The sequence below is a fragment of the Sinocyclocheilus rhinocerous genome, unplaced genomic scaffold, assembly GCF_001515625.1.
Source record: "Sinocyclocheilus rhinocerous isolate Xijiao unplaced genomic scaffold, SAMN03320098_v1.1 scaffold1292, whole genome shotgun sequence".
Lineage (NCBI taxonomy): Eukaryota > Metazoa > Chordata > Actinopteri > Cypriniformes > Cyprinidae > Sinocyclocheilus > Sinocyclocheilus rhinocerous.
In genome coordinates, this window is record NW_015656599.1 from 1,077,145 (window position 1) to 1,088,452 (window position 11,308).

Consider the following 11,308-nt stretch of genomic DNA (forward strand, 5'->3'; position numbering starts at 1 on the left):
GGCCTTTCTACCCAACACAATACACTTGGATGAAACATACCTCAACTTAAATAGACAAACATACAAACACATACACAGCTGTCATGCCTTACGCATGCCACCTTTGCAGCGTACGAATGCTGTAAAGTTATTTATGGGTGACAGAAACTCGTGCAATCATGAGAGGCTGAGATGAGAGCAATCGAATCTGTTCTCTTGGCAGCGGAGCTCATTGTTGGTTAGTGTTCATTACAGCAGTTGCCTGAGCTTGGACACTAATGGATCTAATAGTAATCTGATACAGCAGGAGGATTTGGTTTAACAGCAGTACCTTTGGAATAGTAACTGCCATTTGCCATTTGGATATTGACAGGAGAATCAAATTAACTTGAGAATCAAAATTTGTCTGCAACATTTGTGGTATCAATACTTAAATTTGAAACAAAAAGTAACTACTAGTTTCTTAAATTTTTCAATGCAATTGAAATGTATCAACCAAAGTTGAACTCATCAAACTGTTTTGTAATAGCAAGAACACAAACTCGTTCAATGAAATGCATGAACACCAAAGAAGAAAACGGTTTATGCTAATTAGACTATAGTGCCCCTTGTGGACACTAGTGGCAATTTCAACACGCACCTGTGTGGCATTATAAATTGAGTTTATGAAACCAAGCTTGAAATCACAGCTAGAAGGGTTTGTGTTTGTGTACTTGATTAAAAGTATGTTTCAAGTTTAAGAGAATGGCAAAAATCCGATGTACAGACATCAGGTAAAATGTTTGTAGTAATAAAAAACCTGCATGTAGTTGTTAAAGGAATGGCTAGCCATCTCAGAGGTGAAAGGCATGCCTAATATAAACAGATAATCAAGACAACACAATAAAATTAGCACTGGATTAGAGCATGACTGTAAGTGCCCTAGCAATAAAAATAAACTCAACCCACTTCCATTTCATAAATCTACTATTGCATAAGTGTATTGTGTTATGTATGTCACATGCATATATTGCAAAACAGAATGTAATGAATTAGATAATAGTTTTCCTGGCATTTAACTGCAAACGGAAAAAAGACTAAATGACTGTTTTTCAGTCTGTCCTTGTGCTGCTCAAAGCCTGCTGGGAAATCCTGTAGTGTTGATTCACACACACACACACACACACATTTAGGGATCGTTTATATTAGTTATTAGCACCTAATATTCCTCTCTCTCGCTCTCTCTGTCTGGCTCTTCTAGCTGTCAAGATGGCCATGAAAAACCTTTTGAAAGAAGATGATATCAAGAAAGCCCTTGATCAATTCAAAGGTGGGTTCAGTAGTAAATAATAATTGGCATCACTTTACAATAATGCTCCATTTCTTAACATTAGTTAACTACGTTAGTTAAAGGGATAGTTCACCCAAAAATGAATTTATTCACCCTCATGTTGTTTACAAACCTGAATGAGTGTCTTTCTTCTGTTGAACACAAAAATATTTTGAAGAAGGTGTGTAACCAAACAGTTGAAATGAGGCTTCCTTTTTTTTTTTCTACTCTGTACTATGGAAGTCAATGAACATTCTTCAAAATATCTTGTGAAGATAACAGAAGAAAGAAATTCATGAAGACAGAAATGATGACAGAATTTTCATTTTTGGGTGAACTATCTTTTTCACATGAAATAACAATGAAAATACTTTTAAAATATTTATTAAGTATAATGTTTATTTCAACATTTACTGATACATTATTAAATTCAAAGCTACCGTTAATGTTAACTGATGATAACAAAGATTACTGTAACAAATGTTCATTGTTAGTTAACACATTAACTAATGTTAACTAATGGGTCCTTATTTTAAAATCACCATAATTATATAACATTATTTATTTGAATAATTACTATAAATTATAGGCTAATATTTACACTGTCTTTATACATATTGTGATGTGCAGTCGATTACCACAGAAAATGAGATCCGTCTATTTTAAAAACAACAATTAAACAAATAGAATGTTCTAAAAATCATATTTTTGTTATAACACTTATATTAATTATTCCACACAAAAATGTTTGTTATTTAAGCTGTAAAGTCTAATTTGTCTTTTTATTAGTGGGACTATTTATTTAGGCGGATGAATCTGGTTATGCAGATATATGATTCTTGTGGGTCCAGTTTACTTACGTATCAGTTAAAATATGTCACAGTTCTCTTTCTGGTATCATGCTATGTTATGTTTATCGACTATACATGGTCAATATTGGGTATAACTAGCCTCATAAGATGTCATTTACATTTTTATGCCATTCTTTCTATTCAGTGTGTATTTAAACGTTTTCCGCGTAATGTCTTTGCCTCACAACTTACCTCACGGTCAGGCACATGCCTTACTGTACATGTCTTTTTTGTTCATTTTTACTAACTTGTTTTCTGTGGTCGGCGCAATGTCATCAGCTGAAGTGTGCTTCTTTTAAACAGCTGCGGACAGCTTCGACCACAAGAAGTTCTTTGACGTGGTGGGACTGAAGGCTCTGTCTGCTGAAAACGTGAAGTTGGTCTTCCAAGCTCTAGACGTGGACGCCAGCGGCTTCATCGAGGAGGAGGAGCTAAAGTGAGAAGCGGCTGCATGGTTTTATTTTCGTGCCAACTCTCTAAGAGCCATAAATTTGTTTTATTCTCCTGTCGTTTGGCCCATCTTCAGAGCTGGTGTCTCATTCTGCCTTTATTGCTGTCTCCTGTTGGCCTCAAGGACACAGAGGGACCGAGAGCGATCCCCTTTTGCATTGATTGACTCTATATATCTCCTCTGGCAGCATCCTTGCTCTCTATTATTCATTATCAGTACATGACTATCCATCATTGGCCAACCGCAGGGAAGTGCGGGGTTGCCAGATTGAGGATAAAACAAGAATTCTGCAGAGAGCCATTGGGGGAGACGTATTTTGTAATACAACTCCAAAATTGTTATTTCAATGTTAATTGATATCTAATTAAGTAAATTAGTTAAGGTACTGAACAATCCAAGGTACAAATTAGGACAGTTTGGGTGGTCTTAATCTTTAATTTAAACTTAAAGGGATAGTTCACCTAAAAAAAAACAAATTCTATGATCATTTACTCACCCTCATGTTGTTCCAAACCTGTATGAGTTTCTTTTTTTTTCAGTTGAACAGAGATATTTTTAAGAATGCTACCAAACAGTTGATGGTAGCCATTGACTTTCATAGTATTTTCCATACTATGGGAGTCAATGGCTACCGGCAACTGTTTGGTTACAAACATTCTTCAGAATTTGTGTGTTGTGTGTTCAACAGAAGAAACAAACTCACACAGGTTTGGAACAACTTGTAGGTGTGTAAATGATTACAGAATTTTAGTTTTTATGTGAACTATCATTTTACTATTCATTTTGCCCCAAAGTAAGTCAAAACTATTTTTTTTTCCTTTGTGGGAATCAATGTTTAACTCGCACACGAGAACAGTTTTCAAGAGTATTTGAATTATATTATCATATTTAGTCACTTACAGGGATAGTTCACCCAAAAATGAAAATTAGCCCATGATTTACTCACCCTGAAGCCATCCTAGGTGTATATGACATTCTTCTTATAGACGAATTAGTCAGAGTTATATTAAACAATGTCCAGGCTAATCCATGCTTTATAATGGGAGTGGATGGTTGCCCAAAATTTGAAGTCCAAAAAATTGTACCCATCCATTATAAAAAAAGTCCACACGGCTCCGGCGGGTTAATAAAGACCTTCTGAAGCGAAGCGATGCATTTGTGTAAGAAATCCAACTTTATAATCATTAATCTCTAGCTTCAAGAGAAACAAGTTTTGTTTACAGCAAAGGAAAGCCAGTGTCATCTTGGCTCATATCGAAATCCTCCAACATTTTTCTTTACAAATCCTCGTTTTGTGCTACTAATTCGTGACCAGTGTTTTTAGCTCTCTCCTCTGCGCTTCACGTTCGTCCCCCCCACGGACATCCCTGTGTAAATAGATTTGGCAAACAATCCAATCCTTTGTGAGATCGTGATGAATGAGTGAGTTTTTAATCAATTTAAAGGGAGTACTCTTTGCATGCTGCATACGATAGAAATATAAAAGCCCCCCCAAGTTGGGTGTCCTGGCGCCGGGCCTGGCTGGATGCCACTCTCTCGTGAAACGCGTGTACGACAGTTAGTGGAAGCTAGAGATAAAGGTTTAAAAAGTTGTAAATATGGATATTTTTCTTACACAAATGCATCGCTTCGCTTCAGAAGGTCTTTATTAACCCCCCAGAGCCGTGTGGACTTCTTTTATAATGGATGGGTGCAATTTTTTGGACTTCAAATTTTGGGCAACCATCCACTCCCATTATAAAGCATGGATTAGCCTGGACATTATTTAATATTACTCCGATTGTATTCGTCTGAAAGAAGAATTCCATATACACCTAGGATGGCTTGAGGGTGAGTAAATCATGGGGTAATTTTCATTTTTGGGTGAACTATCCCTTTAACTGTTGTGCCCAAGCTGTGACCTGGGTTGCCAGATTGTGATTTATCCCTTCTCTTCGACAGGTTTGTGCTGAAGGGCTTTTCTGCAGATGGCAGAGATCTCACTGATATGGAGACCAAAGCATTCCTCGCTGCTGCCGACAAGGATGGAGATGGGAAAATTGGCATAGATGGTGAGAGAACTAGCGCTCATAAAGGAGCAGTACCCCTAAAAATTATAAAACACTGTGCCTCATGTTTTTTTAAAGATAAGAAATTGTCTAGAATTACAAAAAAATATGGTCTAATCCACAATCACCTGCAAATTTCTTTTCAGAATTTGAAGCTTTGGTGCACGAGTAAATCATCAATATTTGGCAACCCTTTACACCACTACTCTCCTGTGAATACCTACAGCCAATCATAGTGTACATCTCTACACATCCTGCCACGTGCCAGGAGCAGAACCGCCTCCTTTAACCCCATTTATTTATTTACCTTTTCTTTTTTACAAACTCTGTATATTTTAGTTAGCTAACCATGTCTTTCATAAAAACCTAGAGATTCCTGTACTGCTTTAACCTCTCATCTCTTGTTTATTTTGGCACATTTCTCTGTTTATGCCTCAAAATGCTCTTTTCTTCTTATCTTACTCCATCTGTCATCCCTTCCCTTTTTCGCTCCTCTCTTGTGATAGAGCCACTGAACACGATGAATACATGAAGAGATGGACGAGATGAAATGAGAGAAAAAAATATTTAAAAAAGATAAAATAAAGCCATGCGTTGAGAAAAAATACTGTGGTTTTCATTTATTTAATTGACTCATCTAGTGCAGTGTTAATATATATATTTTTTTTAGTAGAAGAAGAATTAAAAGGCTATTATTTGCTAAAATTGGGGCAAACTTTTCCAGCTTGGGCTGTCACTTAAATTAATTACATGAAATGACAAATTATTAATAAAATAAACCATAAATGAGTGCACCCGTGCAGTCGGGAATTTATGCACAAATGAAAGATCATGCTTAATTGTGTTTTTGTGCATGGTTTTCTTTTCTATTAGTCGCAGTAAATTAATGCATTAAACTGACAGCCCTAAAAAAAAATCTGTAAATAATAACATTCAACTAGACAATCACACAATAAATATACATGATTTGTTCCTTTGTAATAAATAAATAATCGTGCTTAAACACTTAAACACAAAAAACATTTTGTAAAATTTGTGCTAAACCTATTAAAAAACACTCACAAAAACTTATACATATCATATCTATCAAATACACAACATTCAGACACAGATGCACACATGAAAACAAATATAGTAATCAGACTTAACACCATAAAACAACACAATCTGAAATACTATGAATTTAAAAGGGTCAAAGTTTTTCGACTTGCAATTATGTTAAGAATATTTTAGTCAATTTCATTTTTATGACCATTTTAACCCTCTCCCATGTGTTGATGTGGAAATGTGGAAACTCTTGGGTGTTCATCTATCTGACATCATAAAGCTATTCTGTAACATTTGTCCTTTTTGGAGGATGTTTTTTTAGTATGTCTAATTCCATTTATCATAAAATAACCCCTTTCAAAAGATTTAGGTCACCCGATTTAGCTGAAAGAAAATGTAAATAATGCTCTGAGTGATGCTATACAGCTGGACATATCCATTCAAATTAAATACTAAGTTAGTTTAAAAAGTGCCATTAAATTAAGTTTAAAAATCTCTTTTCATTCTAATATTAAAGTTGACTTAAATTGTACACTTATCAACAAATTGAGACATTTGGTACAGACTCTGAACCAGTCAGAATGCAGGCGATGTTTTGCGACGACTGTCAGTGGATCCGTGGTGTTGATCTGTCATTGGTGACTGTGGGACGGAGCTTCACTGTGGCAAAAGGATTTGATCCTCTAGAAAACAGGAAGATAAAAGACAATTAAGCACATTTGACCTCAAATTGTAATGATTGTAATGATAAATAAATAGTCATTACTGTAATTTTTTTACAATAACACTGCAATATTTTATTTAAATAAGTATTTTATTGAAATACTACCATGCCATTTTTAAACACACACATATTTCACTGGAGAAATACTGTATATATGCAGTTTAATAAGTATTAATCAATTAATTTATTTATTCATTATATGTCATAAAACTTACTTGGTTACAAACGTAACCTCGGATCCCTGAGATCCGGGAACGAGTACTGCGTCTGCTAAGACGCTATGGGAAAATTCCTTTTTCTCAGATGACTGAAGCCTTTTTAATAACGCAGTGTAACTGCAGGGCCATTGGTTTGTGCAGTAAATTAAAAACGAACCAGTGGCAACAAAGCCCACCAGTGCCGCCAATATGGGCGGGGCCATCTGACTATATAAGCGGGCATGTCGCCATAGAATTCTCAGGTAACTTCGACTGAAGCGACGACTGAGTCGTGCAGCTGCATAGCATGGCTAGTTACGCAGTACTCGTTCCTGTATCTCAGGGAACCGAGGTTACGTTTGTAACCGAGTACGTTTCCTATCGATACTTCATTCGTACCGCGTCTGCTAAGACGCTATGGGAACCAGTACAATCCCGCCGTGCTATGCTTCGAGGAACGACTCATACTTGCCTTAAGCACTACAAGGGGCCCAGAGGGACCAAGTAATTTGCAGGAAAGCCCCGCAGGGGGCAATAGGGCTAAACTCGAAGAGGTCAGCCCAGCCATAAGTAAACGTTCCAAGAAAAAACATTCAAATTCGGTCTTTCAGAGATCGCCGGATGGCGGCAGGGGATCCGGAAGACCGGCGCTGCTGCGGGCGCTGAAGACGGCTGCGAGAGGTGGAGAGATCAGCCGAGCAGAGGGGTCTTCATCCGCTGCGAGACGTTTCTACGGCGAAGCTTCAAGTCTCGTAGTCTCAGCGAAGATCGTCGTCGTCACTGAAGGAGAAGAAATCTGAGAATCCTATAGCGACATGCCCGCTTACATAGCCAGATGGCCCCGCCCATATTGGCGGGCTTTGGCGGGCTTTGTCGCCATAGGCTCGTGCAGCTCCACTGCCGAGCCATTGGTTCATTTTTAATTTACTGCACGAACCAATGGCCGTGCAGTTACACTGCAATATTAAAAAGGCTTCAGTAATCGAAGAAAATGGAGTTTTCCCATAGCATCTTAGCAGACGCAGTACGAGTGAAGTGTCGATAGGGAACTAATTTCACAAATTTCCGTGGAGGATTATTATGTCAGAATTTAATAAGGTATTTTATAATGAATTTGTCACATTATAATGGTCAGGGGATGGTGATATATTGGCTTGAACAGCATTGATATTAAAAATAAATACAATACATACAAAAATACATACTAATGTAAATGTATACATTTTTTATTCTTGTTTATCATCGCAGTGATCGTTTCCATTTTTGTTGTGCTGCACACGCTGAAATAAAGTGACAGCGCATTGCTCACGGTAAAAATGAACATGGATTGATACGAAATGTATTAATTACACCATAAATGCAAATAAGTAGGCCTAAAGACTGTTTTTTACAGTCAACACGGCTTTTTAGCAAAGGGGGTAAAGCAAGGAAAAAGTACCCTTTTAAATAAATAAGCTATGCTACGGCAACATAGATGGCATTCGTGGAGTTAGAAAAACTTCTTTATGACCAGCAGGATTGTAATAAGGATGTAATGCAAAAGAAAAGGCTTGAGACAGCCGTTTCTGTCAATGGTAAGTTTTAATTAAAAATGTTTGTGATAGCCTACTACCTTTTAAGGTAAAAAATGTAGACTGCAGGCTGTGTTTATGTTTTGTCACTTGCTTGAGTATCTTAATAATATATAAATAGCATATACAGAAGTCATTTTAATATGTTGCACTTAAACGTATGTCTATAGAAGGTTGTATTAGCTACTGTGTAAAAAGATAATCACTGCTTTAAAAAAATCATTTTTAGTAACGTTCGGATTTGAAATAAAAATAATGGTGGTAAATAGCCACGGATCATGGCGCACTACCAACATGTGAAAGCATAATGAGCCTGTTCTGCTTCTGCACCGCATACGAACCGTACACGGACTGCACTGCAAACGGATCCTCGCTTAATTTCGTTTACTCTTTGCTGATATACTGCACTCAACTGCCATTCACTATGTCTGGATTTGAGAATCAGTGAAGACATCAGCGATTTTGGAGTTGACGTACAACACGAGTTGATTCCAGTGCTGGAGTCGACTCCGACTCTAGAGCTATTCAGAGTTGAGGAATTGACTCTTTTGGAGTCGACTCCCCATCCCTAGTAATACCTGGGAAAAAGCGGGTGCTCTGGTGGTTGTCCATGAGTGGTTGGCCTCTGCAAACATTGAACAGATTTTATTGTAATGCTCACATTCACACAAAATACATCTGAGACATCACTAATAACCTCATCCAAGATAAAGTCAAATGAGAGCCTCGATAAGAAACTGAATCTGAACGAATCAGCAAATTCTTTTGCAAATCAACATATAGCACATTCACTGAAAATGATTCAGTTTGGTGTCTGATGCCTTTTTAAAAGCATTCCCTATGTTTTCGTTGTGAGAGCTATAGATAAACTATTACCTAACATAAAATTAGCCTAGCAAAGTAGCTAGTTTTAAACACATCAAATGTTTAACGTCATCATGAATTTCAAATTTTGCTGACATTTTTACCTTACAATGAAAGAAATCTCATACAAATTTAGCTGGAAAACGGATGGAAAACTACAGCATAGATTCAACACTTACCTCAGAGGTTGATTCGGTCTTTCGCTCAGGGAGAGGAGAGTTTGTAAGGGGCGGAGCCGGAAGCAGGAGTTCATTATAATTTTTGTGCTCTACTTTGCTCTCAAAATGAGACTCCGCCCTCCTGTCAGGGAGGGGAGATATTGGTCGAAAATCAGCTGATCCACGACGGAGCGGTGCGGCTGGAGGCGGAATCTCATTGTAGGTTTTCTGGCTGGTCTTGACCTCGTTGTTAGACTCCGCCTTCTTTTCAGGGAGGGGAGAGATTGGGCGAAGATCAGCCGACGCGCGACGCATAGGTACCACTGGGGACGGGATGTCACTGTAGCCCTGGGTGTCTGAATATTCTGATTGGCTGGTTGGCTCCAGGAGGTTGTTCATGCTGTGGCTTCGGTGCGACGTACTACTGAAAACATCAAGACGTTAACATCAAATTATATAAATTTTTAAATACTCATATACTCAACTTTACCTTGAGCCCAAAGGTAGAAAGTCTTCAGTAGATGTCACAAAGGCAGCAGGAAACCAGCCTTGACTAAAAAAGAAACAAAGAAAAACAATGGTAAAGCAATGGTAAGTGTGACCGCACCTTTAGCCTTGATACTGACAGTAAATGCTCTCACCGGAGGCTTGAGTCATGGCGTCCGTACAGCCAACCGTTGCGTGGTTCTGGTATGAGCACAGTCACCATGTCACCATGGGCAAATGGCAGCAGGACTGGATTGGATGAAGCGGGATGGGACACAATGGCCCTCAATGAGCGGCCGTCACCTAGACCCAAAGACTCGCCCACAGAGCTGGAGCGGGAACGACTGGGGAGAGGAGACGGGGCTGAGAAGAGTTTTAGACAAAGAAGTCAATCTTAACAGGACATTAGGGTAAATCACACACTGACTTTGTGAACTTTTATAGAGTCAAAGTTACAACAGTCTCCAGACCTCTAGAGGGCACTCTGCCCAGCGGCTCACGGTCCATTTCTCGGTCTCCAGTCTGCAGCAGAGAGCCCAGAGAGCTCTTCAACTGCAAGAAACATCAAGACAGACCAAATCTTAAGTTACCACGCTTCTAAACGACACACAAAAGTGTGAAATACGACTAAAAATGGTTTTGCAGAGTAAATATAAAGTTTTTACTATTGGATCCTTATCAGACTTTTAGAATCAGTTTAAATTAAATTATTAGTTTGTTGAAGTAGCAACATGCAAACATCAGACTCTATTAGAATCAGCTGAGAATATTAGTTTAACTATTGAGATGTTCATAGATATGTATAGGTATATGCCCTATTAGCGGCTGTTTCTATGGGCCACTATACATAAGCCGTCCACCATATTGGACAAAACCTGTCTGTGAACACTCAAGAGCAAGTTGCCTGTGTGTCTGCAACCCTAGTTATACGTATGAATATCTATATCTGCAATAGACTTACGAAGATGATTTTGCTAGACTAGCACAATACAACAAGACAAAGCCGTCAGCTAACACAACATTAAAAACCTATAATATTGAATTAATATATATTAAAAACACAAACCAACACCTGTGAAAGTTTAAATGTAGGCAGTTTTTACAACCAGAGGCTGCGCAATGTTGTGGAAACTCGTTTATTTTTATTGTGAGTGACAACACATTGACGTGTCTGGAGCGGTCGAATGTGGCATCTACCTATACATATCTATGGAGATGTTAGCTTAGCAACATGCTAATGACAGACTATTATAATAAGTTTGAAGTACTGCGACGTTAGCTTAGCAACGTGCTAATGTAAGAATCTAGAATGAGCTGAGACTGTTAGAGTTTGTTGAAGTTATTGAGATGGTAGTTTAGCAATATGCTAATGTCAGACTCAGCTGAGATTGTTAGAGTTTGCTAAATCTTATGTTAGCAGGCTTCCAAAAAACACTCAACAAGTGGTTGGCTGGTCTTAGCTGGTTTAGGCTGGAAGTAGCTGGTTGGTCAGCTAAGGAAGTGGTCAATACAGCTTAGGCTGGTTTTAGCTGTATTTCTTTCAGCAGGGTGATTTAGGAAAGTAGAACATGTATTATACAATAATACTAACAAACAACACCCCAAAATTTTATATATATATAT

General features: G+C 38.0%; 2 protein-coding genes across 2 annotated transcripts in view; one reads left to right on the plus strand and one right to left on the minus strand.

Moving 5' to 3' along the window:
* The window catches only part of LOC107720371 (parvalbumin-7), a 9,947-nt gene extending 4,978 nt beyond the window's left edge, over window positions 1-4,969 (plus strand). The window contains exons 2-5 of the mRNA XM_016528054.1: window positions 1,220-1,288; window positions 2,443-2,575; window positions 4,532-4,641; window positions 4,785-4,969. Coding sequence (XP_016383540.1) covers window positions 1,228-1,288; window positions 2,443-2,575; window positions 4,532-4,641; window positions 4,785-4,810 — 330 coding nt within the window. The 5' untranslated portion in view covers window positions 1,220-1,227 and the 3' untranslated portion in view covers window positions 4,811-4,969. The remainder of the gene's footprint in view (window positions 1-1,219; window positions 1,289-2,442; window positions 2,576-4,531; window positions 4,642-4,784) is intronic.
* Window positions 4,970-5,904: 935 nt separating this feature from the next.
* Window positions 5,905-11,308, minus strand: part of LOC107720338 (brain-specific angiogenesis inhibitor 1-associated protein 2-like protein 2) — a 7,768-nt gene continuing 2,364 nt past the window's right edge. Inside the window, exons 6-11 of the mRNA XM_016528018.1 lie at window positions 10,156-10,237; window positions 9,841-10,048; window positions 9,690-9,752; window positions 9,221-9,623; window positions 8,756-8,802; window positions 5,905-6,368 (exon numbers count right to left, since the gene is read on the minus strand). Coding sequence (XP_016383504.1) covers window positions 6,293-6,368; window positions 8,756-8,802; window positions 9,221-9,623; window positions 9,690-9,752; window positions 9,841-10,048; window positions 10,156-10,237 — 879 coding nt within the window. The 3' untranslated portion in view covers window positions 5,905-6,292. The remainder of the gene's footprint in view (window positions 6,369-8,755; window positions 8,803-9,220; window positions 9,624-9,689; window positions 9,753-9,840; window positions 10,049-10,155; window positions 10,238-11,308) is intronic.